This window comes from Hibiscus syriacus, unplaced genomic scaffold (genome assembly GCF_006381635.1).
Source record: "Hibiscus syriacus cultivar Baekdansim isolate YM2019G1 unplaced genomic scaffold, ASM638163v2 tig00110156_pilon, whole genome shotgun sequence".
NCBI classification, from domain to species: domain Eukaryota; kingdom Viridiplantae; phylum Streptophyta; class Magnoliopsida; order Malvales; family Malvaceae; genus Hibiscus; species Hibiscus syriacus.
The window spans coordinates 3,672,688-3,691,234 of NW_024062606.1; the positions used below are offsets into that span (position 1 = coordinate 3,672,688).

General features: G+C 38.4%; 1 protein-coding gene and 1 pseudogene across 1 annotated transcript; both read left to right on the forward strand.

Annotated features, from left to right (window-relative positions):
- Window positions 1-520: 520 nt before the first annotated feature.
- LOC120215849 lies at window positions 521-11,280 on the forward strand (annotated as a pseudogene).
- A 2,917-nt stretch (window positions 11,281-14,197) lies between these two features.
- LOC120215850 (probable protein phosphatase 2C 8) lies at window positions 14,198-16,096 on the forward strand. The gene is made up of 5 exons (XM_039213390.1): window positions 14,198-14,231; window positions 14,311-14,419; window positions 14,963-15,348; window positions 15,855-15,957; window positions 16,012-16,096. The coding sequence occupies exons 1-5, from the start codon at window positions 14,198-14,200 to the stop codon at window positions 16,094-16,096; spliced, it is 717 nt and encodes a 238-aa protein (XP_039069321.1).
- The last annotated feature ends 2,451 nt before the right edge of the window (window positions 16,097-18,547 follow it).

Genomic DNA, 18,547 nt, shown 5'->3' on the forward strand with positions numbered 1-18,547 from the left:
CGTGCCGACGTCTAGCTATCTTCTTCAAGTTCGAAACAGCTGTTTACCTCTCCCTTCAATCAACAAATTATCTTAATCCTCAGCTGAATGTCACTCTTTCAAACCGCCGTAAAACTAAAAATGCTCGATCGTCCGTTACAAGAAAATCCTCGGCGCCTTTGGAGAAGAAGTTTCTCGGAACCAGATTGCGGTGCTCTGCTTCCGAGAGATTACACTTTTGGCAGTCGGACGGGCCGGGTCGGATTCCAAAACTCCGGGTGACGGTGCGGTCGGCATTGTCCGTGTGCCTGAGAAGCCTCTCGGTCTTTATGATCCGTCTTTTGAAGGATTCTTGTGGAGTCGGGTTTGTCGCTGAGCTATCCGGTGACTGCAGCCGCAAAACTGTACGTTTTATATATGTGTGCCTTGTAATGTAATTTTTGTTATATACGTATATTTGAGCTTATTTCGAGTTTTTTTAGTGTTTTGACTCGATCTTTTATGGAATTTGTTAGAACGGATGCTTTGGAGATGTTGACGGATGTCGCATCGAGGGGCCTGTGGATGTGAGACAAAATGGAGATGGAGCTGGGATTCTTGTGGCACTCCTCATTTCTATAAGGAGGTTTGTTCGTGTTGTCTACTTTCTCTGTCTATCCCGTTTCCCTAAAAAATAAATAGAAAATCATGCTTGGAATTAAATTCGTTGGAATAATGTCTAACTGGAAATTTCCATTTCAGATTTCTTTTTTAAGTTGAACTTTGAATCACTTTTTATGCGTCAGTGTGGAAGAATAATAAATGAAATGTCCCCCTTAATGCCAGATCTATTCGTATTTAATAATTGCGGAGTAACAATGGAAACAAATGCTGGCCTTCTGAACATTTTTTTTATTATCCTGTTCAGGTTGCAAAAGATGTTGGGTTTGAGTTGCCACCACCAGGGAATACGCTCTGGGGCATGTTCTTTTTGCCCACATCTGAGAGTCGACGGAAAGAAAGCAAAAATGTATTCACCAAGGTAAATTTCTAAGCTGAAGAGTTGTTCTTTAATGCTGGTAGTAGATCTGTTAAGTGTATTTTGAGTACAATCCTAGTATTGTTGTGTTCATTAAATGATAATGTTTTTCCTTTGTATTTACCTTTTCTAGAGAGCACTCCTTTCTCCACACAATACAATGTACATATAGATCAGAAAAGTCCACTTACGAAGTGTAAAAGTGAATTTGTTTTATGTTTTTCTATAACTTTTTATACAATTTTTTATTAAATTGAAAATGTCTGACTATTTGTTCAACTTTAAAACTTTCAACCATTAAATATGTATAGAAATTTAGTTAAACGTGTATATATTATAAAAGGTTTCAACCTAGTATCCTTGCCCAGTTTCTTGTAAGCAAAATATAAGGATTCCATATTTTCTGCCCGTAGTTCAAAGTGGAAGTTGATCAAAATTTTGTTGGCTTTTGCAGGTTGCTGAATCACTTGGGCATAGAGTGCTTGGGTGGCGAGCTGTACCAACAGATAACTCAGGACTTGGCAATTCTGCTTTGCAAACTGAGCCTGTCATTGAGCAGTGTTTCTTACAGGCACACCTAGATCAAAGGCTGACCTTGAACACAAGTAGGTTCATCTTTCTTTGTGGTAGAGTAAGGGCGTTACAAGTTGCTTCTATATGCCTGATTAAATTGCGAATGTGGTAACTATTTTACAGATGTATATATTAAGGAGGGTTTCAATGGTTGCTATCCGAGCAGCATTAAACCTCCAACATGGTGGTGTCAGAGACTATATATGTTCACTTTCCTCGAGGTTTGTGATCTAGAAACCTCGGTTCGTCATAAGAAGTTTTCGTGCTGTTTGTATGTCAAAATATTTAAACCTGTATCTGGCTTGTGCAGGACTGTTGTATATAAGGGGCAGTTTAAAGCCTGACCACTTCCAACTACTATTATGCTGATCTTGGCAATGAAAAGTTTACGAGCTACATGGCCTTGGTAAATATATTATCCCGTTCATGTTTATTCTTTCTCCACTAACTCAATACTTACAACAGCATGGAACCATTGGTAATTGAAGGGATGCAAGGTTGAGGGATGACTTCTGAGGCATTGAGGTTTGAATGATCTCTTAAGTTCTTCCACTCCCTTGATTAACTATATGAATTGGATGCTGGATTGGATGCCTTGGGTGAGTTGGTAAGAAACCTCATTGCAAGTAATAATGTTTGCAGAAACTTGCTGCAATGCTCTTTATCATTGATTGTGCGAGGATGAGACTTTTATTTACCGGTGGAACAGAAATTTGTGTTTGGTGAGTTAGCTCAGGGTAGTGTAATTTGTGTCTCAGCACTGCAGTATACCATTCTCAAATGCCTGAACACTTGCCTACATTTCCAAACGAGTCCCTACATTCTTAGCAAAGGAAGTTTTGAATGACAAATTTGATGCTTTTTAATGATACAGGTACATTCTAGATTTCAACAAATACATTTCCTAGCTGGGATCGGGCACAAACCAATGCGTGTCTTGGGCCATAATGGGGAAATTAATACACTTAGAGGCAACATAAACTGGTACGTATACGAGAGGAAAATCCAAATTCTGGATTAATTTGCATAAACATGTATATTACGATTTCTCCCTTTTCCTTGAATGGTTGAGAATATATTTTAAACGTAAAACTTGTTTGAATCTTAAAAAGATCCTCTTCTTACCATAACTGAAGCTTTTAATAAAGTTATTTCAATTTTAGTTCTGTATTTGTCAATGTCTTATTGTTAGTTACACGCGGTCCTTTGCTCCTCTTTATGGTAGATCTGATAAATAAAGTGAACAATGCATGCTGATTTGAGTTTTTCTCTATGATTCAGAACTTGGGTGCTACATGCATCTTCATTTCGCTACGTTTTTGTTGGTTATGAAGTTGTCTGTGTGATTAAAGCTAAAATAAAAGGATAATGATTATATTGTCTGTTTTTGAAATTTTATATAAGATTTTTCCTTCCTGTTTGCATATTTGTTAATTAAAGGGCTTTGGCTGAATTCTTTTATTTCAACGTTTTTGTTGTTATGAAGTTGTCTGTGTGATTAAAGCTAAAATAAAAGGATAATGATTATATTGTCTTTTTTTTGAAATTTTATATAAGATTTTCCTTCCTGTTTGCTATTTGTTAATTAAAGGGCTTTGGCTGAATTTCTTTTATTTCAACAGGATGAAGGCACGTGAGGGATTATGAAGTGCAAGGGGCTTGGTCTCTCGAAGAATGAGATGAAAAAGCTTCTTCCAATTGTGGATGCGAGCTCATCGATTCAGGTAAACTTCTGCATCCCTTTTGTGTAGTTGGATTATCTTGCATGTATTCTTGCATCATATTTGCATTTTCTTATTGTGGAAACTCACGAGAATAGTGAGTATTTTTATATCTCAAATGATGAATTACAAAGTCTATTTAAAGATTCTGTTATTAAAAGATAAGATCCTATCTCTATCACTAATTACAAATAAACTCTAATATTTACAATTGTAACAACCTACACTTATCGCATCTCAAAGTTTTGGATGTCAAACAGATGGTACTCATTGTTCTTTTAACTGGCTGGTATATGATCTTTTTGTTCCTTTGTGTCTTGCAGGGGCTTTTGATGGTGTCCTTGAGCTTCTGGTTCGGGCTGGTAGAAGTCTCCCAGAAGCAATAATGATGATTCCTGAAGCTTGGCAAAATGACAAAAATATGGATCCTCATAGGAAGTCCTTGTATGAGTATTATCAGCTCTAATGGAGCCATGGGATGGGCCTGCTCTCATATCATGTAAATAAAAATATTCTTTCGGTTACTGATGGATTTAACATATTCTTTCAACCTTCTTCAACTGATGAAAAACTTATTTGCAGTTACTGATGGTCGCTACCTTGGAGCTACGTTGGATCGAAATGGACTCCGCCCGGTCGGTTTTATGTTACACACAGTGGACGAGTAATCATGGCCAGTGAAGTTGGTGTTGTCGATATACCTGCTGAAGATGTACTAAGAAAAGGAAGACTAAATCCTGGGATGATGCTTTTGGTAGATTTTGAGAATCATATTGTTGTCGATGATGAAGCCTTGAAGCAGCAATATTCACTTGCTAGGCCTTATGGTGAATGGATTGAGCGGCAAAAAATTAATCTCAAGGACATTGTCGATTCAGTTCAGGACTCTGAGAGGTGTCTCTGCCAATTGCTGGAACTATGCCGGTAAATGATTGGTTTCTTTTCATTAATTTTTTCTTGCATCTTCCTCGAGTTTTTTTTTTTTCTGAAAAAAAATCTCACCGATGTTTAATTCTCTGACTTGAAGGCTTCCATTGATGATGACAACATGGAGAACATGGGAATTCATGGCTTATTGGCTCCATTGAAGGCTTTTGGGTATGTAACTGTCTGTCCGGCTATGCCTTACACAATGAAAATGCCTTAATGGGACATTCTGTAATATTCTTCTAACCTCCATGCAGCTACACTGTTGAAGCTTTGGAGATGCTTCTTCCTATGGCTAAAGATGGTACGGAGGCCCTTGGTTCAATGGGAAATGATACTCCTCTGGCAGTTATGTCCAACCGAGAGAAGCTTACATTTGAATATTTCAAGCAAATGTTTGCTCAAGTAACCAATCCCCCTATTGATCCTATTCGAGAGAAAATAGTGACATCCATGGAATGCATGATTGGTCCAGAAGGAGATCTAACGGAAACAACGGAAGAGCAATGCCATCGTCTTTCATTGAAAGGGCCTCTTGTATCAATTGAAGAGACAGAAGCAATTAAAAAGATGAATTTCAGAGGTTGGCGTAGTAAAGTTCTTGACATAACTTATTCAAAGGACCGTGGTAGGAAGGGATTAGAGGAAACCTTGAATAGGATTTGTGCTGAAGCACGAGATGCAATTAAGGAAGGTTATACATTACTGGTTCTTTCTGACAGAGGTATTACATTCTTTTCTCCACTCTAACTAAACTTTTATACTTATATTTGATTCAACTTTTTGTGGCATTGTGCTACACCTCCTCTATCTCCTCTATTGCCATCTTATCTATTCATGAATCATAATTCAACGAACTAATTTCACCATCCTTCAAATATATAGCCTTTTCATCGAAGCGTGTTGCTGTGAGCTCCCTCTTGGCTGTTGGTGCTGTTCATCACCACCTGGTAAAAAATCTTGAGCGTACACGAGTTGGATTAATAGTTGAGTCTGCAGAACCACGTGAAGTGCACCATTCTGCACGCTAGTTGGATTTGGTGCAGATGCTATATGCCCATACTTGGCCATAGAGGCCATTTGGAGATTGCAAGTAGATGGGAAGATTCCTCCAAAATCTAGTGGTGAGTTCCTCTCAAAGGAAGGGCTGGTGAAGAAGTATTTCAAGGCAAGCAACTATGGAATGATGAAGGTTCTTGCCAAGATGGGGATATCTACTTTGGCCTCATACAAGGGTGCTCAGATCTTTGAAGCGTTGGGGCTTTCTCAGAAGTAATTGAAAAGGTTTTGCAGGAACTCCTAGCAGAGTTGAAGGAGCAACATTTGCGATGCTAGCTCGTGATGCGCTTCATTTGCATGAGGTAGCATTCCTTCTCGGGCTCCTGCTCCTGGAAGTGCAGAAGCTGTAGCACTGCCTAATCCTGGAGATTATCACTGGAGGAAAGGTGGTGAAGTTCACCTGAATGACCCTCTTGCTATTGCAAAGTTGCAAGAAGCTGCCAGGGGTAATAGTGTTGCATCCTATAAGGAATATGCCAAGCGTATTCATGAGTTGAACAAAACCTGTAATCTGCGTGGTATGTTGAAGTTCAAAGAGTCAGAAGCAAAAATTCCATTGGATGAGATTGAACCTGCTGGTGAAATTGTGAAAAGGTTTTGTACCGGTGCCATGAGTTATGGATCAATATCATTGGAGGCACACACAACCCTGGCTATTGCTATGAATACAATTGGGGGAAAATCAAATACCGGTATGTTCTCAGAGAAGTATCAACACACATATGCTCATTTGAGAACTCCTATGTCCAACTTCGATCTGAAAATGATGAAATTCTGCTGTTTATTTGTAATTCAAATTTTGCTAATAGGTGAAGGAGGCGAGCAACCATCTCGTATGGAACCTCTTCCTGATGGTTCAAGGAATCCAAAACGTAGTGCTATCAAGCAGGTTGCTAGTGGGAGATTTGGAGTTTCAAGTTATTACCTTACAAATGCTGATGAACTACAAATAAAGATGGCTCAGGTATTAATCTTTCATATGGAACAGTATATGCACCTTTTTGTATTTAGTACCTGTATTCCAATAGGAATAGAGGTTCCTCTTGTTATGGATTTATATTCCTGGCAGATGATGCTGTGTTCTGCAAAGCACCTCTGAGTGACTTTGCATCTTTAACTGATACCTGCATTTGATATTTGGTGAGGTTAAATAATGAACCAAGTAAATTTTTCTTTGTAGATTAATTATCTTTTAACTTGAATTTTCTTTGTTATGCAGGGTGCCAAGCCTGGTGAAGGAGGTGAACTTCCAGGTCATAAGGTAATAGGAGATATTGCAGTGACTAGAAACTCTACAGCTGGTGTGGGACTTATCAGTCCACCTCCACATCATGATATCTATTCAATTGAAGACCTTGCACAGCTAATTCATGATCTCAAGGTAGGTTCATGTGCTCCACTTTATATATATGTATATATTTGAAGCTGCTTGGACATTGGAACTTAGAGTTCTTCACTCTACCAATGGTCCTAATTTTCTCTGGTCATGTTCTGCTATTTACTTGTTTCTGTATGCAACATGACTTCATGTCTATATTTCTCTTCCAGCAGCCTTTTGCCTTCAACTTTTGAGAATTGGTTTAATATTCTTGCTAAGATGCAATATTTTATGATGTTATTGTTCTATGGTCAAATCTTTTTGACTCTCTTTGGTTTTTCAGAATTCAAATCCATCGGCTCGGATCAGTGTGAAGCTAGTATCTGAAGCTGGAGTGGGAATAATGCGAGTGGGGTGTCAAGGGGCATGCGGACCATGTCTTAATATCTGGTCATGATGGTGGCACCGGGGCCTCACGTTGGACTGGCATAAAAAATGCTGGGCTCCCATGGGAACTTGGTTTGGCTGAGACTCACCAAACACTAGTTGCCAATGATCTCCGGCCGTGCAGTACTCCAGACTGATGGCCAACTTAAAACTGGAAGAGATGTGGTCATTGCTGCACTGCTTGGTGCTGAGGAGTTTGGCTTCAGCACTGCTCCTCTAATAACTCTGGGTTGCATTATGATGCGAAAATGCCACAAGAACACCTGTCCTGGGCATTGCCACTCAAGACCCCGTGCTGAGAGAAAAATTTGCTGGAGAGCCTGAACATGTTATAAACTTTTCTTTATGCTAGCTGAGGAGGTCAGGGAGATAATGTCTCAGCTTGGTTTCCGAACAGTTATGAGATGGTTGGTCGTTCAGATATGCTTGAAGTGATAAGGAAGTTCTTAGTGGTAATGAGAAACTTCAGAATATTGACCTCTCCTTGCTTCTCAGACCTGCTGCTGACATTCGCCATGAAGCTGCTCAGTATTGTATTCAAAAACAGGATCATGGCTTGGATATGGCTTTGGACCAAAAGCTCATTAAACAATCTACAGCTTCTCTAGAGGAAGGTCTTCCTGTTTACATTGAAACACCCATACGTAATGAATCGTGCGGTTGGAACGATGCTGAGCCATGAAGTAACTAAGCGCTACCACCTGGCGGGTCTTCCTGATGGTATAATTCATGTCAAACTCAGGAAGCGCGGGGCAGAGCCTGGGAGCTTTCTGCCGTGGCATCATGCTGGAGCTTGAAGGTGATAGCAATGACTATGTTGGCAAAGGATTATCAGGTGGAAAAATTGTAGTTTATCCACCGAATGGAAGCCAGTTTGATCCCAAGGAAAACATAGTAATTGGTAATGTGGCTCTCTATGGAGCTACTTCTGGTGAAGCATATTTCAATGGAATGGCAGCAGAAAGATTTGTGTTCGTAATTCAGGTGCCAAAGCAGTTGTTGAAGGTGTGGTGATCATGGTTGCGAGTACATGACTGGTGGGAGTTGTGTACTTGGAAAAACTGGTAGAAATTTTGCTGCAGGTATGAGTGGTGGTATTGCTTATGTCTCAATGTGGATGGAAATTTGAATCTCGGTGCAACCCTGAGCTGGTAGACCTTGATAATGTTGAAGAAGAAGATGATATTGTCACTCTAAAAATGATGATCAGCAACATCAACGTCATACTAACAGCCAGTTAGCGATAGAAGTACTTGCTGACTTCGATAATCTTCTGCCCAAATTCATAAAGTCTTCCCCAGAGACTACAAGCGTATTCTGGCAAAGATGAAAGATGAGGAAGCCTCTAAGGAAACTCTTGAAATGCTGAAGAAGCTGAGGATAAAGATGAAGCAGAGCTGAATGAAAAGGATGCTTTTGAAGAGCTTAAGAAGCTCGCAGCTGCATCTTTGAAAGAGAAATCGAGTCCGGTATGCAGTATTTGTTATTTTCAAATCTTACAATCCTTTATAAGGGTCTCTATTTCTTCTTAGTAAAACTTTTCTTTCCCTCACTTATCTTTTGATTTATTTCATTGAATTTGTACAAACCCTTGTTGATTGCTCCTTTTTGGTGTTCAGTTGCTATCAGCATAATGCCTGTTGGTATCATGAACTATTTGTTTACGTTCAATTTGGCTTTTGGAATTGTAGACAGTTGAGGCTGAACCAGTGAAGAGGCCAACTCAGGTTTCTGATCCTGTGAAACATCGTGGTTTTGTTGCTTATGAACGTGAAGGCGTTAAATATAGAGATCCTAATGTTCGCATGAATGACTGGAAGGAGGTCATGGAGGAATCAGAACCTGGCCCACTTTTAAAGACACAATCTGCTCGCTGCATGGACTGTGGTACTCCTTTCTGCCATCAGGTACCGATTTCTGTTTTGCTCTTCTTCATCATTTTAGATATTAATACACAAAGCACAGCTTAACTATAGGATCTTATTTATAAATTCAGGAGAACTCTGGATGCCCTCTTGGAAACAAAATTCCTGAATTCAATGAGCTGGTGTACCAAAATAGGTGGCGTGAAGCACTGAATCGTCTTCTAGAGACAAATAACTTCCCAGAATTCACCGGTCGAGTGTGCCCTGCACCATGTGAAGGGTCTTGTGTGCTTGGTATTATTGAAAATCCTGTGTCCATCAAAAGCATTGAATGTGCTATCATAGACAGGGCTTTCGAGGAAGGGTGGATGGTGCCACGATCCTCTCAAGAGAACAGGGTATGGCTTGTGTTAAACCTTCACTTCAGTAAATATATCTTGTAGACATTGCATTTAATAAGGTTCTAGTGAAAATTTGAAATGTTATGGCTAGGAGATACTTCGCATTTCTGCAAGCTTGATATTAGTAATTTATGCTTTCAGTAAAGTAAAATTTTGTATGCATTTATTTCTGCAGGAAAAGCATTGCTATTTGGAAGTGGACCAGCTGGTTTGGCTGCTGCTGATCAGCTAAATAGAATGGGTCACTCGATCACTGTGTATGAGGTGCTGATAGAAGAGGGCTTATGATGTATGGTGTACCTAACATGAAGGCTGATAAGGTAGACGTAGTTCAGCGTCGGGTGAACCTCATGGCTGAGGAAGGAGTTAAATTCGTGGTCAATGCAAATATTGGAAACGACCTGAACTACTCTCTTGACAGACTACGAGAGGAGAATGATGCCATTGTTTTGGCAGTTGGAGCCACCAACCCAGGTAAATCTTTGAGGGAAGAAAGAGAGCTATTGGTTATTGATAAATCTTTTGAGAGCTTTAAGCATTTTCACTCCTTTACAATCGGACAATGGCATCTTGGCCTGAAAGAAGTACTAATAGTACCTAAATGATAAAATTAATTGTTACATGGCTGCAGAATTGATTGTGTTTATTTGCTTGATGCAGGGACCTTCCTGTACCAGGACGGGATTATCTGGTGTTCATTTTGCAATGGAGTTCCTACATGCAAATACTAAGCTTGCTTGATAGTGATCTCCAAGATGGAAACTACATATCAGCTAAGGGAAAGAAAGTTGTGGTCATCGGTGGAGGTGACACTGGGTACAGATTGCATAGGGACATCTATCCGACATGGATGTAGTAGCATTGTCAACCTCGAGCTACTTCCTCAGCCACCTCAGACGAGAGCTCCTGGAAATCCCTGGCCACAGGTTTGACAGTATATTCTTCGTTTCTTGATGATTCTATGCTGTTGCTTTCAATTTGAACTTTTAAATGATCTAGAAATCCGACTGTTAACACATTTCTTTTCCTTTTGGAATCATAGTGGCCTCGTGTATTCCGTGTAGACTATGGGCACCAAGAAGCTGCTACCAAATTTGGAAAAGACCCAAGAACCTATGAGGTTTTGACCAAGAGGTTTGTTGGAGATGAGAATGGAACTGTTAAAGGACTTGAGGTCGTTCGCGTGCGTTGGGAGAAGGATGCCAGTGGGAAGTTCCAATTCAAGGAAGTTGAGGGCTCCGAGGAAATAATCGAGGCTGACCTAGTGCTGCTAGCCATGGGGTTCCTCGGGCCTGAATCGGTCAGTATTGTGATCACTGCCCCTTTTTGTAATTCTGTCTGGAAATCAGGTCTAATGCCTCGTCTAGTGAACCTGAATGCCCAGTCATGTTTAGGTTTTTGATTTCCTTTTACCTTTCGCGTCCTTAAAAGTCATTTAGTGTTTGAGCATTGCTCATCAATTCTCTTCCTCTTTGATTTGAACAGACAGTGGCAAAAAATTAGGTGTCGAGAAAGATAATCGGGTCAAACTTCAAGGCAGAATACGGCCGCTTTGCAACGAATGTGGACGGTGTCTTTGCCGCTGGAGACTGTCGGCGTGGCCAGTCATTAGTTGTGTGGGCAATCTCAGAGGGAAGGCAAACTGCCGCACAAGTTGAGATACCTGACTAGTGAAGACAAGGACACGAGCGTCAATGGCGAGACTCAAGATTCCGTCAAGCGGCAGCAAGTCCTTTCCCAGAAGCAACAAACAATTGACATAGCTGATCCACAGATTGTTATTGTTTTCGACATCGAGCTGAAAAAAAAAGCCGAGTTCGATACCTTAAGAGGGGAATTGTTTTTGAAGAAAATTGTTGCATGTATGGGCAGAGACACAGTGAGAACTGAAGCATGGAATCCTTTGTAACCACCAGGGGATGCTTTATTTATAGTTTTTACCCAGCTTGTGTGGGGGTCCAACTCTAATGTTTTTCTTAAAGAAACAATAATGTATAGTTTCTTGCATCGTTTGTTTTAGAAAATAAAAGTTATTATTATTCGATTGTTGAGTTAAATTGTTAAATATCTAGTTTTAAATGGAACAATTAATTTCAATTACAACCTTAAACATTCTTTAACTATGACCATCAATTTAAATTTTAAATTATAATTAGCATTTATTTTTTTATTACTAAAGTTCATTACACAGAAAGCAGAGATCTGCTACGACAAAACACTACCAACAACCCAACAAACCCAAACAACAGCACAATACAGCTTCAAAGAACTCAAAAGAATGCAAAAAATTTAAAAAAAAAATCAAAGAATGCCACAAGAAGAATTAGAAAGCAGGGATAAAGCTTAAACTAGCCCCCACGCAGCACAAAGATTAACATTTAGCCGTGTCCTTCTAGACCACACCCACCAATCACATCCTGCTTAATTTCACTCACCAGGACCTTACTAGGATGGCAACGGGCCGGGTTCGGGCCGGGTATTGGTCTCTCCGTTCCCGTCCCCGTTTAAAAAACCCATACCCGTCTCTGCTTAAAAAACCGCGGGGATTTAAACGGGGATCCTCATCGGGTAATCAGGAAAAATTGTGGGGAAACGGTATCTCCATTTAGCATAAACGGTTATTTAAACGGATATCGGGCCGGGTATATATTTAATTAAATATATCAATAATATATATATTTTAATTTAAATTAAATTTATTAATATTATATATATATATATATAATTATTTTTAATATTTATCGGGCCGGGTATCATGCCGGGTAATCCGGGCGGGGATTATCAAACACGTCCCCGTTTAGCATAAACGGTTTTCCCGTCTCCGTTTAGCATAAACGATTCTCCGTCCCGTTTAATTCGATTTTCGTTTTCCCCGTCTGATTCGGATTTTTTTTGCCATCTCTACTTCCAACCCCACCAAACACTCTGTAATTCCTCCTTCCAGACCTATATAAAAGCACCCCCAAAACTAACCTCAACAACGTAGAGAGGAGAGACCTCCCCCTAAACTTGGAAATCGCCCGAGACAAAGCCTGGCCCCAACCCACCAGCCTCGACAATTGACACAGCTGCAAGATCGCACTCCACACCGCCCCTGCAAACTCACACTCGGAAAACAAGTGATCACGAGTTTCCAATATGTGCGAGCAAAAACACATCTACCCTCCATGTTCAACCCCCATTTAATCAACATATCTTTGTTGGCAATCTGTCCAGGACCGCAAGCCAAGAAAAAACAGTAAACCGGGGACACATGAAGGGAAACCAAACAAGCCTCCCAAATCACCCTATCATGCTTCACCATTTCCTGCCAAGCCTCCTTAACCCTAAACTGCCCTGGAAACCTCCGACAACCTTCAGCATCGATAAACCGAGCAGCTATACCCTTACCTTGACTTCTTCCAAAACCAACCACAAGAAGCCTTATCAATGTAATCCATGAAACGACACTACCATTCAACACATATTCACTACCCACCTTACCCAAAGGGTCCCAACATTCCTCACTAACGTCACACATACTCGAGTATACTAGCATTATTCCACTCCACAAGATCATGCAACCCTAGACTCCCTTCACCTTAAGCCCGCAAACAGTGCCCCAACTAACACGAGCACTTGTAATTATAATTTTTTCCTAAACTTTTAAACATATTATATTCATATATAAACTATAATTCTTTTCTAATTTAATTTTTATGATTTTACAATTTTTGTTGTCCTTTTGATTCTAGAGTTTGTTGTAATTAATCCGAATCGATCCATTATAAATTTGATTTAGGGGTGTGTCTCTCGATAAGAATTTTTTTACATAGATACAAATTCAAATATAATATTTATTTAAATGATATCAAATTATTTATTATTTAAATTCATTCGTCGATTAATCTCTGCATCTTTAAACATTCTAATAACCTAAAAATATATAATATTTTACTTAAATGATATCAAATTTCTTACAACTTAAATTCATTCGTAGGTTAATCTCTGCATCTTTAAACATTCTAATAACCTCCTAAAAATCATTTACCTAGTAAATGAGTAGATTTTCGTAGGACATGTCTAAAAAAACATTTGTCCTGTAAAACCTGGCCCAACCCAACCCCCACATGCAACTTAGCATAATCCAACACGTGTTATTCCTTCTCAGAGAAACACATTAATAAAAAACCTTTCAGACAAATTGTGGTTTTAGTCCCTCTTTAATGCTCATATATTAAGAATTAGCATATGCACTTCTATTTGATATAATTTTATTCTTCTACAATTTTTAATTAGAGAAAGAGGTTGTATATGTTGAAATCGAGACCTAATGTTAACAAATAAGTTAATTATCCCTTTAGTTTTTATAATATCATTAGTTACTGTTAAATTATTGACATGTATTTTCTTTAAAAATATATTTTCCATTAAAATATGAATTTTTACATCGAAAGAAATATTTAAAAAAAAATTAATTATGGTAATATTTTAATCATAATAATATCCGATATTATTATTTGAAAAATATATCGTCATTCTAAAAAGTTGAGGTATAAAATTATTACAAATTAAAATACAAGGACTACATATCTAATTTAACCATAAAAAAGTTATCAGAATAATTTTTTTTACAATACCCAAAAGGCATAACCTTCCCCAAGAACGAGATGCCACGTAACCGAATCAATGACCGACAGATTCAACTCCAACCAAATCATGTTCCATAATATGGTTCAGTTGTACGGAAAAGGCCACGTGGCTTCGTACCAGTAGCCTAAATTCAATGCTCATTTATATACCAGTAGCCTAAATTCAATGCTTCATTTATATGAACGACCAAACCTTCACTGGTTCTTGTCCAGTTGTCGCTTTGCCTTTCGGTTTTATGCAGAAAAAATGAGAATAGAATGGAGGAGAAGATGCTAATTACGTCAGATTCCGGTGGTTTTAACACGCTTATACTCACCTGAACAGAGAAATCTCGCCGGAGTACGTTGAAGTGCACGTCAGCACGTGGCAGACGGTGATGAATACAAGAATCTTCTTAATGGATCATCAAAGCAAAGCATCGTTTTGGCTGATTTTGGGGAGAAAACTTGCGGAGAAAGCAACGACGTTCCAACTTCAACGTGCAGGTCCCATGGGGGCTAAACTCTCGAGATAACGTTCTCGAATAAATTATTTCACGAGATAATGCTCTCCCAAGATTAATTTCTCAAATAAGGTGAAATCTATAGTGTTGGTCGTAGGTCGCCATGCCTTCCGGGCGACTTACTACGTGGCCAGCCATGCACGTCCCCAAGCATATGTCGTCAATCCCTCCGGGCGACCTTGTAGGTCGCCATGAACTCCGGGCGACCTTGTAGGTCGCCATGCACTCCTGGCGACCTTGTAGGTCACCATGCACTCCCTCATTCTCCTCGCGTGATTCCTCTTGCACTCGGATGCCCTCGCATAGCTCGCTCAGATAGCTTCGGTCGGATGCCCTCGGTCGGATGCCCTCGGATGCCCAGCGTGTTGGAACATGCATGGCACATGCAATATTTCTCATAGGTCTCCCGGATGGCATGGCGACCTACGGCCAACACTGTAGATTTCACCCTATTTGAGCAATTAATCTTGGAAGATCATTATCTCGTGAAATAATTTGTTTGAGAACGTTATCTCGAGAGTTTAGCCTCCCATGGGGTAGTATCGGTTACTGGTAGGAGAAGAGAGATGGAAGATGCTGTGAAAGTAGGGTTAGGTTTGACGGTGAAAGGAGGTGGAAAGTTTGATTTTTACGGAGTATACGACGAAAATGGCAGGTCTAGGGTGGCGGAGGAGTCTAAATTAAGGTTGCATAAACTTTTGGTGGAGGAGATAGTGGTGGAAGGAAATGGTATTGACTGCGGAAGGACGATGAACAAATGTTTCGAAAAGATTGATGAAGAGGTGAGCCGAGGGAGGTTGGGGGAGGAGACTGTGGGTCCGACAGCGGTTGTGGCGGTAGTTGGTGGCGAAAAGTTGGTGGTGGCGAATTGCAGGGACTCCATAGCTGTGTTTTTGACTCGTCAAAGTTCGATAAATATTCGACTTGAGTTCTTAACGAGTCGAAATTACCTACTTAATATTTAATTTAAAAAAAATTCAATAACAACTCAAAAATATAATATATTAAGATTTTATTTAAAAAAAAAATTATCAATAATATTAACATTTATGCATTGATTTGAAAAAAATATAATAATGGTTTTTATGTGTGTAAGGTTAAGGTTCTAGTTTAGTTTGAAGATTCAATCGAGTTAAATTTAAGATTTCTTTTTTGAGTTTTTACAAGCTTCAATTTATGATTTGAATTCGAATCGAGCTCAAAAATATTAATCTCGTAAGTTTTCGAGTTGAATTGAGCTTCATTTTAAAGTTTTTAATTTGAATTAAGCTCGACTAGTTTATAGTCCTACGGTGAATAATGGATGATATGTTAAATCACCATCTCATATGTTGTACATTAATATATATCATTTACTATGAGCCAACTTTTTGTTTCCTCACCACGGGGGAGCAAATTTTGACTGCATGCAGGCGATCAATACCTTCAACCATTTGTCATATGCAAACCAGAAGTAATAGAAAGAGCGTTAGTCAACGACGACGAGTTCCTCGTACTAGCTAGCGATGGCCTGCGGTACGTCGTGTCTAACGAAATCGCATGTTGAGTGGCGATGATATGTCTGAACAGCCGACTTAACAGAAAATCTACTTCGATCGTCGACAGAAACCGTAACCATGACGCTGGAGCTGCCACGGTGTTGGTTGAACTCTGAATGGCTAGGGGAAGCAAAGACAACATCAGTGTGATTGTGGTCGAGTTAATTATTCAATAATAAAAAAATGATTGTGTTATGATAAATGCAATATTAATTTAGGCAAAAAGGTATTAGAGGTCTCTATACTAAATGAGTTATTACCATGCAACTAACTTTTAAATCGAATAAACACTACAGCAAAACTGGTTTTTTACGGTCTTTTTTTTTTACCTATAGCGGCATTTTTAAGCGCCGTAAAAAACACATGCAGCGTATGAAAAACGCCGCAAAATGCTTCGTTGAAAATAGCGCCGCTAAAGTTTAGCGGCGTTTTTTAACCAAAAAAGCCACAATGTAACGATATATAGCGGCGTTTAACAAACACCGCAATATGTACCGATATTTAGCGGCATTTGTCTTAAAAATGCCGCAATAGGTGTCAATATTTAGTGGCGTTTTTATCACAAATGCCACAATAAGTGTTGATATTTTGCGGCATTTTTTTATGAAAACGTCGTAATATGTCTGGTATTTAGCGGCGTTTTTAGGGTAAAAAAACGTCGCTATAGGACTGAAATATAGCGGCGTTTTTAGGATACAAACGTCGCGATAGGTCAGGTATATAGCGGTGTTTTTAGGATACAAACGCCACTATAGGTTAGGTATATAGCGGCGTTTTTAGGATACAAAGGCCGCGATAGGTCGCTATATAGCGGCATTTTTAGGATACAAACGCCGCTAAAAGTTGGTACATAGCGGCGTTTTTTATACAAACGTCGCAATAGGTGTTAATATTTCACGGCGTTTTTCTGATACAAACGCCACTAAATATGTGACATATTACGGCGTTTTTGTTATAAACGCTGCTAAATAACACATAATTTAACCAATTGAAAAATTATTGTCGATTACCTCAAATTTGTTTTGTCAACCCGTTTCATTATCCAACAAACATAACAGCTATAACATCAAACTCTATATCAATAACAAGCAACATCAAATCTAATATAATAAATAAAATTTTTCATTAACGTAATATAAGTTCAGTTAAACACGGTTCAGTAACATTAACAGAATGATGATAACATAAATGAGACTATGATGGTGGATTTTGAGGTTGAGTTTTCTGTAGCATCTGCATCATATCATTGAGTCGTTTTTCAAATTCTTCACATCTCTGCTGATATGTTGTTTCTCTCTGTGCTGTCGCTGCTTCCTCTGCTTCATTTTCCGCTTCCATGTTAGCCATTTGTTGATCCATATCAGCCAACTTTTGTTTTAAACGACTAACTTCTAATTGGGAAGATTGAGACTGAGATTTTGGTTGAGAGGTCAAATCCTATGTTTGTGTTATTTTTCTTGCATGAAAAAAATTAGAATAGTTTAGCACATTGGATCATCGAAGTGACCTTATTTAAAAAAAATTATTCTTGGGCATAACATGAAATTATAAATATTTTCAAGGAATAACTTACATAAACATTTATAACATGTTTACAAATTAGAGCTCTATTTACAAATATTTCTTAAAATAACCCAAAAAAATAAATATTGTTTACAAAACAAATACATCTAAGAGTCCTATAAATATACAGGTCCACTCTAGTGCTCAGATGTTATACCATAAAAGTGGATGATAGAAATCCTAAAGTGATAATGTTCCTCTAACTACACAGTTTACTAATATGCCAATGAATATATCCAAATGTTGAGTTTCATGGGCTCAATAGTATATTATTTGTTTATTATATATCATATATATATCATGAGATTCATAAACATAAGCATGCTAGCGATATATGCAATGAACAATAAATATATACATGATTCATAAATTAAAGGAATGGCATGCTTATGGTCAATCAATTATATTGCTCAACAATAGTAGTCTCTTGCTTTCTCTAGTTCGTAACTAAAGGGCTTAGCCATGAACTTCCATCAATAGTTGTCAAGCCGTTATCAAATAACATTATTAATAATATAATATCATCTTTCAATCTCATCTAGAATTAAGTATATACATATATAATCATGAATATTCGAATATATCTTGTCATTAAGACTGTAAGTATAGACATATATATTTTCCATCTTACCACCAAGTCTATGTAGATAAATATTTATTTGTCACTAAAGACACACAGATAATCACATATTTCAATCACCACTAAGAGTTTTTAGATAAATACATTACATATGGATATAAGAAATTGCCACTAAGACCACACACGCAATCACATTATCATTACTAAGGCCAACAAGCAGTCCTACTTACGTTACTAGGCCAACAAAGAAATATCCTTACGCCACTAAGGCAGAGCATTGGAACTCTATGTCAATTACTCATTTTATGCATTTGAGCCATCATTTTAGTCGATTAGTCTAATAGGATTACTTTCGTAATTTTATCATGAAAATATTTTATTAATTTATACCCTTAAAGGTATTTTAATCATTTAATGTATTAAT